The following is an 11,577-nucleotide window of genomic DNA, read 5'->3' on the forward strand; positions in this document are numbered from 1 at the left end:
AACCACTAAATGCGTGATATAAGGAAGTTTTTTGAGTTGAACAGCTCTACAGTGGAAGGTCACTTTGGGAATTGAGGGTTATTCATGAAAATATTCTCAGTTGCACCATGGAACAGGGTAAATAAACTCATAATATATCTGCGTAACCTTCTGTCTTATCCAGTCATCTTGACAGTGAAGTAAGATACCGTATTAACCGCAAGCTTTGCAGGCACACACAACTTTTCACTGCCTGGCCACCTGTCCTACCATCCATTGTCCTTCAGATAACGGTGACCTTCAAGGGGCTGTGGAAGTGAGATTTGTTTTAAAAAGCCATCGCTTCCAGAACACAGACTTTCCAGACAGTTCATTATGCAGTCTTAAACTACCCAATAGATGATGTAATGATACCAATGTGTACTTTAGAGTTCAGTCTCAAGTAGGGTATAGTATATTTGACCTCTATTTGACTAGTATAAACTCTAATTAACTTTTGAGTTATCCCTGACATTAACCCTGGGTATTTTACTATGCAATCACAATCACAGGACTGACCCATTGATGTAACGCCCTCTAGCACATGCATCCTCAGAAGGGCGTACATGCAGATGGCCGTGCCATGTCCCTCCAGGGTGTTGAGTGGCGAAGTGAGGAGACCATATTTAGACAGGCATATTTAGAGATGTGATTTCTTTTTAGATAAAATGTCTGCTTTCGCAAATTAACAAGCCATTAAGTTCAAAAAAGCAAGTTAAATCAGGGGTGAATTGCTAGAAAAGTTATTAAAGGTCACAGAATTATGGCTTTGAGAACATGTGGCTTACACGCACTGTGTTCAGTGGAAAAGCTAAATCTTTGAGAGGAGCTGATCATGCGAACGGTGCCTGCAAAACAAACTGGGCTGTTCCAGCTCTACAGCACAGCTCTATTTGAGTGAGTCCAGGGCATGTTTAGAGGCAGAACTGGAACTCATAAAGAACAGCACCAATTAACATCACCACAGCACTAGTGGGAGTATCGCCAAGGATATCCATGGCTACAGCAAGGCCCCATTAATCATGTGCAATCAGAAATAAACCAAAACATTGACTACATGCGGTGCATAACGTGCCTTCAAAATCAACAGAAAAATTGTAGAAATCAACAGAACACTCAAGGAACATATGCAACCACCAGTTAGTTCTCAGAAACGCCCTGAACACTGTTTTGATTTGGTTCCTTCGCAATGACAGGAGTTGAGTATTTATAGGGATTATTTCACTCTTGTGTGTATTCAGGTGGTAATCAGGACGATTTGGGCCTGTTGGACAGTGAAGTGTAACTGCTTTTCCAGCGTGCTTGTGCCAGACGTGGAAGATAAGAAATGCAAACACACACAGCCAGCTGCTGGTGGTGGTTTGGGCGAATTGGGGGGGTATTTTGTTTGCGCAGCAAACATCCACCACTGATAACTGGAGATACGGGAGTTAAAAGAATTCGGAAGATTGACTGCTTACTGTATTTAATGTCTGTTGCCCTCATGACTACCAAAGTACAACCTCTGACGTTGAACAGCACTGCAAGAATACAAATAATATAACCAGATATTTCATGATATATTCTGATATAGTTATTTGTACTTTCCTGTTCACAGTCCCTCTTAGTAAACAGCACATCATACAATACATGAGCCTGCATCTTATTTCAGTAATTATTACAGTAAAGCAAGATTGCACAGGGCAAGCAGTCTCAAATGTATTGTAACATTTTTATAGCGAATGTAATATATATGTTTTGCTTTATTTGCTATGATAGAGAAATGAAAGCTAAATGTATTGTAAAAGATTACCTTTGTGGCACTGATGAGTAAAACCAGCTATTTATGGGGCTAGTTTGTATTTGATAACTCATGAACCATGTCACAAAAACCATTGCATTATAATTTAATTTCACCTAAGCAAATATAACCAATACCATTTCAGGACATAATGAAATAAATACTTACAGTAGAAAGATTTCAAAAGATTTGAGTAGCATTCCTGGGACATTACTGAGGTAGCCAGATCTGCCACCCAAATCTGGCACATGGACTAAAGTAAAAAGAGTTGTTTACTCTGTGTAGTTATCCACCTTACTCTGTGATACAGGTCGCTGGTCTCCACTAATGTATTTATTCTCCGCTTTTGCAATTCCATTAATGGCATAATTAACCATAACTGCTTTTCTTTTGTCACTTTAAAATCCATGTTGCCAGATTCACCTGAACCCAGCTCTCTCCAGCAGTCCGAAGCCCCCAGAGTTCACCTTTAAAATGTGCTTTTAACATTTAATCACAAGAACCAACCAAACGCAGGAAAGCTTGTCTTCTTAATCTTTTCATGAAGACTGAAAATACATCTGTGATCCGGGAAGAAAAAAAAAGCATCTGTTTGCTTAATCAGATCAGCAAGCTAGGGAGTAGAGATTAATTTCATTCAAAAGAAAATGCAAAAGAAAATGCAAAAGAAAATGCAAAAGTCAGGGAAAATATCCATTAAAGTAAAAGGATTTGAGCACTAATCCCATTATCCAGATTATTTTTAGTGAAAAGTCCAATAGCCAATCTCTCACAGTTATATCTCCTGGAGTTTTGCATGTTTGAATGTTTTAGCTTGTGTGTATCTACTGGAACTGAAGAGATTACACACACATTCCCCCCACTGTGTTTCCCATTAATCAACAGCTCAAAAAGATCTGTGAGTTGCTCTTATAATACTGCCTGGGATGACAGCACCAAAATGAGCACTATCTGTTGGACCTCCTGCAGTGGCCTGGTCTTCTGCCATTTTGTATGGATTTTCTCTACGTTTAACGCTTATGTATCCTTCCCAAAAGAGCCAATGAAACTTTTGTTGTTGTTGTTATTAACAGTTTAATGACCTGAGGGAGTAGACACCAAGCCATACACTCAGTGAGCACTTTATTAGATATTTATTGCTTAATATTTATTTATTGGTCTTCTGCTGCTGTAGAGGTTTGACGCATTGTGTGTTCAGAGATGCTCTTCTGCAAACCACTATTGTAATGTGTGGTTATTTGGTTTATTGTCTCCTTCCGGTCAGCAAGTGACCAGTCTGGCCCTTCTCCACTGACTTCTCTAATTAACAAGGCATTTCTGCCCACAGAACTGCTGCACGCTGGATGTTTTTTGTTTTTCGCATCATTCTCTGCAAACTGTTGTGCATGAAAATCCAAGGAGATCAGCAGTGTCTGAGATATTCAAACCACCCTGTCTGGCTCCAACAATCATTCCATGGTCAAATTCACCTAGATCACATTTCTTCCCCATTCCGACATTTGGTCTCAAGAACAGTTGAACCTCTTGACCATGTCTGCATGCTTTTATGCATTTCGTTGCTGCCACATGATTGGCTGATTAAATATTTGCATTAGCAAGCTGGTGTACAGCTCTACCTAATAAAGTGCTCAATGAGTGTATTAGTTCTGTGTGCCAAGGATGTGATGAAGTGTTTCTCCTTGTGTTGGCTGAAGATACTCAGAATGAGTCAAAGGAACATTGCTTTCAGAAATAAATTGCTTCATAGATGATCACCTTTCACTGATGTTGACATGCAGTCCAGTTTTTATTACAAATACATTTTATACAAATAAATACTTAAGGTAAACACAGAATGTTATTTTTACATACATCGCCCTTCCCTCATACGAGCAGAAAGGCATTTAGCATACATGCACATTTATTGAACTTTTCAGACAATAAAACTTTAATGTGACAAAATAAATACCGTTTGAATTGAATTTTTAAGTATTCTTATCCATTGATTGCATAAATACTGTGGATACATAGTACAGGTATTCTCAGGCTTACACCACAAAGTCGAAGTACACTGTTTTGATAGTGGCTGAATCTGGTTTAACTTTCTGTCCAGAATAAGCTAGCAACTTCATACAACTTAATATACAGTGTTGAAGACACTAATATCCTTATTGTATTTTCATTAATCAGAGATTCCATTACCATGGAAAGAAATAACAGCCAAGGACATAATATGTATAAGTCTGGAAAATACAAAATAAAAAAGAAATGATAAATTATGCAATATCTATGTTCTGAGGAGGGTGATCTTAAAAAATATATCACAATAAAAGCTGGAGTTTTCTGCATCATTCACCTGGTTGTATGCAAATCAGGAACTCTTTTGTTTCAACAGAAGATTTGAAGACTCATTCGATGAAACAGAAATCCTCCACATGGTTTCCTTTGAGTGTCTGTAGTTCATGGCGGTCCAGGGGGCGGTACTGAAAAGTGACACGGTTGATGAATTTCCCGCTGGAAACCAACCTCATGACGGCACTATCACATCCGACCTTCAGCTGGGCTGGAAGTAAACAAAGATAAACACAGAATGAAGCCAGAGCCATCAAAACAGCGACTTTGCACAGAGAATCAGAGCCAAAGGGGTCTGTGAAAACAATAACTCTGCTAGCCTCGACTCAAGTGCAGTTTAAACCTGAACTGAACATTAAAGAGAGATATGGGGAGGAAATCAATGAGAAATACATTTAGTTGGTTTTGACACAGAAAGGTCAAACAGTTTCATGAGTTTAGCCCTTGGGTGTGGTAAATATTTGCATGAGCGAGCTATAAGTTCTGATGTCAGTGTCGGGTGGACGCGGGGATACCCACCTGGCCCGCTTAGGGAGTAGCAGAGGTCGGCCACGGGAAACATCTTGGAGGGGTCCACACCATTCCCACCCAGGAGCTCCACAAAGTCCCCTGCCCCCCCACACCCTGGGGCCGACCTCTGGAGAGGGAGGGGGCAATAATCATCATCCAAACTGCACTGGAGGAAAATAAACTTTCCATAGCAATGCACTACTATGGTCAGTGCTGTCTGTTATACTACCGACATGATATCATACAGCCTTTTCACTAAGTTCACTCTGATTTATGTCACATCACTTGAAGACTTATATGAGTACAACCAGATCTTCAACAAGGTGAACTTTTCAAAAAGATTCAATAACAAAGAGCAGTCCAAGATATGGTAAGTCCATATCAGTGTTTGATTAGCAGCTCAATCAAACTTAACAAGGAGCTTTTATAGGAGTCCAATAGGGACCCACACATGCTCTGTTGATTTTATGCTGAACATTTTTGTTGAGTGATGCCTATCTCTGCAATGTACTTCCTTAGTCAGAGCCCAGTTTATGACTAACTTAATATTAGTCTGACCCTTTCCTGACCACGCACTGACTGCGATGTGCAGTACGGGCTAATGCCGGCTGATCCTGACCTTCGCGGGAGTGTCGTTGGAGTCCAGCCGGCCCAGGGTGAGCTCCTGGATCTGGATCTCCACTGGATAGATGATGGAGAAGCTGCAGTTGGTGTGCTGATGGGGGATTACCATGGTGAATCTGCCTTCCCGCGTCTGAGAGATGATGTTACAGGCTGGAACAGAAAGGCAGGAAGGTTACTTACCACACTGTGGCTGTGTGCTAATGCTATCAACACCTTATCAGCAGTTCACAGTGCTAAGCAGTTATATACACTCTTCATATTGGATGTATATTTGTATGCTGTGTAACTGTATTTACTCTTACAAACCTTCAGTTCAAACCAATTTTATTTGCATAGCGCTTTTCACAGAAGACTGTCCCAAAGACACTTTACAAAATAACAGAAGGGAAGAAAAAATACCAATAATATTTTCCAATCCCTGCTTTACAAAAGACTACATATGTATTTCAGTTAGTAAATATTTAGATTTATTGAAACATTATCTGCAGGGAATGTAGCAGAAAATGCCAACCGGTCTTTTCATGCAGAAAGCATGTGGTATTAATGATTGTGCACTGTGCCCCATTCAAGTATTTCAATGCAAAAGAATGCACTAGCCAGACTCCCTCATATCAATAAAGGGTGTCAGGGGTACAGTTTCTATATCCCGAGCTTAAAGAGTACCTTCCTCTTGACCTTTGAAATAAAACAGTTAACTAGCTTCCTGTAAAACTGGTTAATATGTGATGTAAACCGCATAGCATTGCCTAAAACTGCATGAGGGCTTAAAGGCCCACAATTCAAACCCAGCAACTCCAGAAGAAATGTCTCTCTGGAGAATGTGAAAGAACATGTAGTTAAAGAACACAGTGAAAGAACACTTTGCATTTCTTAAATTCCTGATAATAACACTGGTGTTCTCCACTGCTGTACGTTGCCCTGGGTGAGAGTGAATCTAATGTAAATATAATGAAATAAACACGGGGAGGCTCTAAATGACTTACGGCTCAAAGGGGTGAATTACCTAATATTCACAAGGGCTACCGTGTGTTCACACCCAGGACAAAATTATATTACTATATTATTCCTGGGCTGGACAATAATATTTACCGCAAGTTCACAGAATCCCCCCGCAACCCCAAGCCCCCGAAGGCGGCCCTGTGTCCTGTAGAGCTGGGTCAAATAAGTAACCATTTTGGATTCAAATACTTTTCTATGCTTTACTGAGCTTGTCTGGTGTATTGGAACCTATAACCTGGTTCTCTTTGTTGGCTCAATTGCACCAGGCAAGATCAGTTGGGCACAGAAAAGTATTTGAAGGCAAAACAATTGTGTGTCTGCTCCAGATGCACTCACTGATGGCTCAGTGGGGGGGACTCACGGAATGGGTTACTGAGTTTCTTCACAGTGACGGTGAAGCCACTCTCGGGGCTGTGGATGCGGAAGAAGATCATGGCCACATTCTGCGACGAGCGGACGGTCCTCCGGAGAACGCCGGAGTCACAGAACTCTGCGTACCGCTCGGAGAGAGGCAGGGCGTGGTCCTCACTGCTGGGGAACATCTCCCCCTTCAGGAACCACCCATCAAACACCTGGGACAGGGGCAGAAACACCTCACTCACACCCAAACTAACCCTAACCCTTCAGGAACCCCCTGTCAAACACCTGGGACAGGGGCAGAAACACCTCACTCACACCCAAACTGACCCTAACCCTTCAGGAACCCCCGAGTCAAACACCTGGGATGGGTGGTAGATAAGCCTCACTCTAGCCCTCTAACCTCCAGACAAGAAGTCCTTAACTTACTCATTCAATCACCCATTACTGTCTACAGCAGACTGTGCTGTCATCAGTTCAAAATTATGAGATTAAGCACAGGCCATACCCACTTACTAACAAAATTGCCACAAACAAAGGAAGCAACATCCTACAGCGACCTGAACCTCCTTAATTGTGCTGCCCTCTAATTGAACGTTCTATTATTAAATAGACATTAGAAACACAAGAGACCATTAGCTATGCTCAGCAACTGTATCGCAGGCAGGCAGTAGATGACATTTAGCACACTGACAGTAGCAGCACCCAGTCTGAAGGACTGTCTGAAGTGGCAAGCAAGCACCCAATTTAGGAAAATCAAGTACATTAAATAATCGGATACAGTAAAGAGAGGGCGGCCAAAAAGAGGCCAGTTTTATGACCTGCACTCCTTCATCTGGGGAGTCTACCTAAGCTAATGTAGCTAGCTATATTGGCAAGCTACCATTAGTAAAGCTAAAGTACAGGGTATCTGTTTTCCCAAACTGCAGTGTATGAAATTAAACATCCCGCTAATTTTGCTAGTTGCAGTTCAACGTTAGCTAACTAGCTAATCAGCTAATAATATATTTTTCTGGAGAATAATAAATGTAACTTACTGAACTTAAATCAGCTAGCTAGCTACTGTAGCTCTAGCTCATTGTAACTGCTACCTCTAACGTTCACAAACGGATATATGGGTGTGATCTGCAGTGACTACGTTTATCTTTTCAGCAGGCCAATCAACTATTAATAGAATCTCCCGGTGTAAAAACCTAGGAAAGTAATTACAAATCAACTATGTTTTAAGTGAAATATCTGCATTTGCTGAAAGCCCCAAAAGACAGGAAATTAAATTGATCAGCCTGCTCTCCATCAAGGTATCAGCACAGATCTTTGACAACATGTAAAGCCCTGTAGCTTATATTCAGTTTGTGCAGAATAAGACTCTCATTTATACCCAATTATATGCATAGAATTAACATGGCAGCATATTCTTATTTTGATAAATTGAACAGATAGAAAAATTATTATAACCTACAGTGAGGATAAAAAGTGGTTGAGAGATTGAGTGATTGCATCCTGTGTGTGAATGAATGCACATGACTTTGTTTATTGATCAATTACTTTTGGACAAATATGAATAATTATGTATAGGATATATACGGACAGACTGTAGGCTATAGATTTGCTTCTACACTTTTATCCAGAATGACATACAGTAGGCATATATGAAAGAAATTATAGCAATATACACCCGATATTTTATAATATACACTTTAATGCAGGATTTATAAATGAATAACATTACTTTAAAATTGTATGCTACATACCAACACAGTTTGTGATACAAGATATGTGGTCTTAAGTAGGACACATGGACATGTTGGAAAAAAGCATGCTTTAGAAAAGTGCAAAATAGATATATTGCCTCTAACTTTAATTTGCAAAATTGGCAATACAATTTACAGTGCACTACTCTACGATTGTTTAAGATTGAAACCTCTCAAACAATCCACAACCTGCCCAGTGGTGAGCACATGCTGTTTGACATAGAGTAGGCATTATACATTACATTATTGGCAGATGCTTTTATCCAGAGTGACGTACAGTTGATTAGACTAAGCAGGAGACAATCCTCCCCGGGAGCAATGCAGGGTTAAGGGCCTTGCTCAAGGGCCCAATGGCTGTGCAGATCTTAGTGTGGCTGCACCGGGATTAGAACCACGGACCTTGCGTGTCCCAGTCATTTAACTACTACGTTACGGTAGCATGTTGTTAGAGATCTGTGCTAAATGTCCTGTCATTTGAGGCTTTCAGCTAACGCAAACATTACACTTAAAACATACCTTTTTGTGATTATTAATAATATAAGACATGATGGCCCAGCAAAAACGGTACCTTGAGGAAGTCCCCTCGGCTGCAGTCGATGTCCACACTGCTGAACTCCACACTGATGACCTCGCTGGGCTCAAAGATAAGGTACACTGCACAGTTCAGCTGGGGCCGCAGGGCAGAGAAGGAGAACTGGCCCTCCATACTGAGCATGTCCAAACACCCTGAGACACACACACACACACACACACTGAGCATGTCCAAACACCATGAGACACACACACACACACACTAAGCATGTCCAAACACCCTGAGACACACACATACACACACACTGAGCATGTCCAAACACCATGAGACACATACACACTGAGCAAGTCCAAACACCCTGAGACACACACACACACTGAGCATGTCCAAACACCATGAGAGAACAGGGTTACAGGTGTGCTGAGACACATATACATTCAAAATCACACACAGGCAGGCACACACACATATGCACACACTCAAACGCACACACATGCAGGTACACACACAGACACACACACTCACTCATGCACATACACTCTCTCACACATTCACATACAGACTCTCTCACACACAAACACACGCACACACACACACATAAACATCCACCCTTGTGTGCGCAGGACATGGCCACCCACACATCCTCAGTGTAAATTCAACACGAACAGTGTTATTATGAGTTCAGACGCGATAAAGAGGTATGCTAACACTGCAAAATGTACTCGCTTAAGAGTTGATTTCTATTTCCGTATTAGCACACAGAGATACAGATGCATGTGCACACACTTACAGACACACACACACCATACAGACACCCAGACACACACAGGATGCAACAACGAAAGCAAATGAACCATGCTCAGTGTATATGTCTCCTACGCATTTTGTCAGCAAATTATACACTGCTGCAATTTTATTCATTGTGTATAAAGTATCAGAGCACTACTACAGTAATGAGTCACAGTCTTCCCCATTAAGACAGTGATGCAGTTGAACACATGTGTTAGCATTGCATTATAGTTTACCAATCTTTGACAGCGAATTAAACCAGTTTTGATTCATACAATGCCACAGTACCACTAATTTCACGGGTCTCTTTACATGTGTTATACATCTCATTATTTCACCCATGGCCAGGTTGCAGAAGAACAAAATTCAGAGGCGTCTAAAGATAATTAGAGATAGCCTATACACTGATGTCATTAGCCATCAGTCATGAAGAATTATATTACAACAGCAAGCAATATTTATTTTATTTGATGCTTACATGTTTTAAGTAATTAACTTGCATAACTGAAACACAGTTCTCCCGAAATGTCTGCAGCGCGATTTAATCTCTATTCTCATCTAATTTCCCACCGAATTTATATCACATTTCATTGGAAAAGCACGTGTATTGGTTTCTAGGTTTCTAGATACTGTACTCGACTGTCATCAGGGTTATTATACGGAAAATACATAAATGGTCAGAAAGTCCATGGTATATGCTTAGTACACCGCTGCACAAAAAGTTAACTATACCACGCGGACATAGCCACATTACCAATGGCAGTACTTAATCTATTCAGTTACGCAATTACATATTTTCCTTCCTTCAGCTATAACCGATTAACTTCAATCTGTAGTTCAAATAGCGCATACAGAGCAAAATAGCAGGACATTATTTACTTACGTAGCGGTCGACGGTAAATAAAATCTTTTGACAATTCTCTCTTGACTTCCGAATTAAGAAGTGAAAATAATCCCTCTGCAGTAACTTCATTTTCCTGAAAGAAAACATGTAAAATGGGTCAAGCTTCTATGCTTTGCTGTGGCACTTGCTTAACGAAAGAAATAGCATGCAATGTGCGGCTTGGCAACAAATGCATATTAGATGCGCCACTGTTTTTAATTAGGTTGTAGCTACATTCTTCTAATTAAGCCTGTCATTGTTCTGCATGAACTTGATTCATGCATTGGTGCACATTAAAATTATTTACAGTAAACTATTGATTTTTAGATAAGAAGGTATTATGACACAAAACGATGAAGGAATACGGTCCGATACTTACATGTAGGTATCTGCCCTCTCCCTTTAAAGCGGAGAACACGAGAAGAAGGCAGTACAACTGAACTCTGAAATTCAGGGACATGGCACCACTCTCCAGCGCGCAAGAAGCAAGTGTAGAGATGTGGGAAACAAAACGCCCCTTTTATAGAATCCGAGATTTATTAAATAAAAAAATAAACTTTAAAACGTCTTGATATGACTTGTTATTGAAATGACGTTGGTGTGACAAAGAGTTCACGAGTTTATTGAAACAGTCAATTTGTGGGTATTTTATAAACGAATGCCATTATAAAGTATTGAGCAACCCCCCGGAGCCAAACTGAACACGTTGAATGGCTCAGTTTCTAGGTCAATCAATGGTAAACGACAATTTAATGACAACACATAACGAGTATCGTTTCAAACCGACAAATTGCGAACTAAGTGGTTGGTTTAACCACGATATTACACTTGCTGACATGGTCTACTTATACATGTCAGCATGCAGACATGATGCAATGTGAACATTATTGTATATGGATCATACATCGAGGAACAAAGTGATAAGAATAAGATGCTATTGTAAAGAATAATAACATATGCATGGGGGGAATCTGGACTCAAGTAATGTAGTGGTAATGTTTGA

At 40.5% G+C, this 11,577-nt stretch overlaps 1 protein-coding gene across 1 annotated transcript; it reads right to left on the minus strand.

The window, feature by feature from the left end:
• Positions 1-3,549: 3,549 nt before the first annotated feature.
• On the minus strand, positions 3,550-11,080 carry LOC133140952 (corticotropin-releasing factor-binding protein-like). Its single transcript, XM_061261272.1, has 7 exons — positions 10,954-11,080; positions 10,575-10,668; positions 8,939-9,096; positions 6,624-6,834; positions 5,259-5,413; positions 4,649-4,766; positions 3,550-4,340 (listed from the first exon to the last, which is right to left on the minus strand). Exons 1-7 carry the CDS (start codon positions 11,032-11,034, stop codon positions 4,186-4,188), a joined length of 972 nt encoding a protein of 323 aa, XP_061117256.1. The 5' UTR covers positions 11,035-11,080; the 3' UTR covers positions 3,550-4,185.
• Between the last annotated feature and the right edge of the window lie 497 nt (positions 11,081-11,577).

Source organism: Conger conger, chromosome 11 (assembly GCF_963514075.1).
Source record: "Conger conger chromosome 11, fConCon1.1, whole genome shotgun sequence".
In the NCBI taxonomy this organism is placed as follows: domain Eukaryota; kingdom Metazoa; phylum Chordata; class Actinopteri; order Anguilliformes; family Congridae; genus Conger; species Conger conger.

Excerpts from the sequence above, each read along its gene's own strand:
- LOC133140952 (XM_061261272.1), bottom strand. The coding sequence starts at position 11,034 with ATGTCCCTGAATTTCAGAGTTCAGTTGTACTGCCTTCTTCTCGTGTTC. Across the intron at positions 6,835-8,938 it reads GCCGAGGGGACTTCCTCAAG|GTGTTTGATGGGTGGTTCCT; the intron begins GTACCGTTTTTG and ends CCCCTGTCCCAG. Across the intron at positions 5,414-6,623 it reads GAAACTCAGTAACCCATTCC|CCTGTAACATCATCTCTCAG; the intron begins GTGAGTCCCCCC and ends TTTCTGTTCCAG.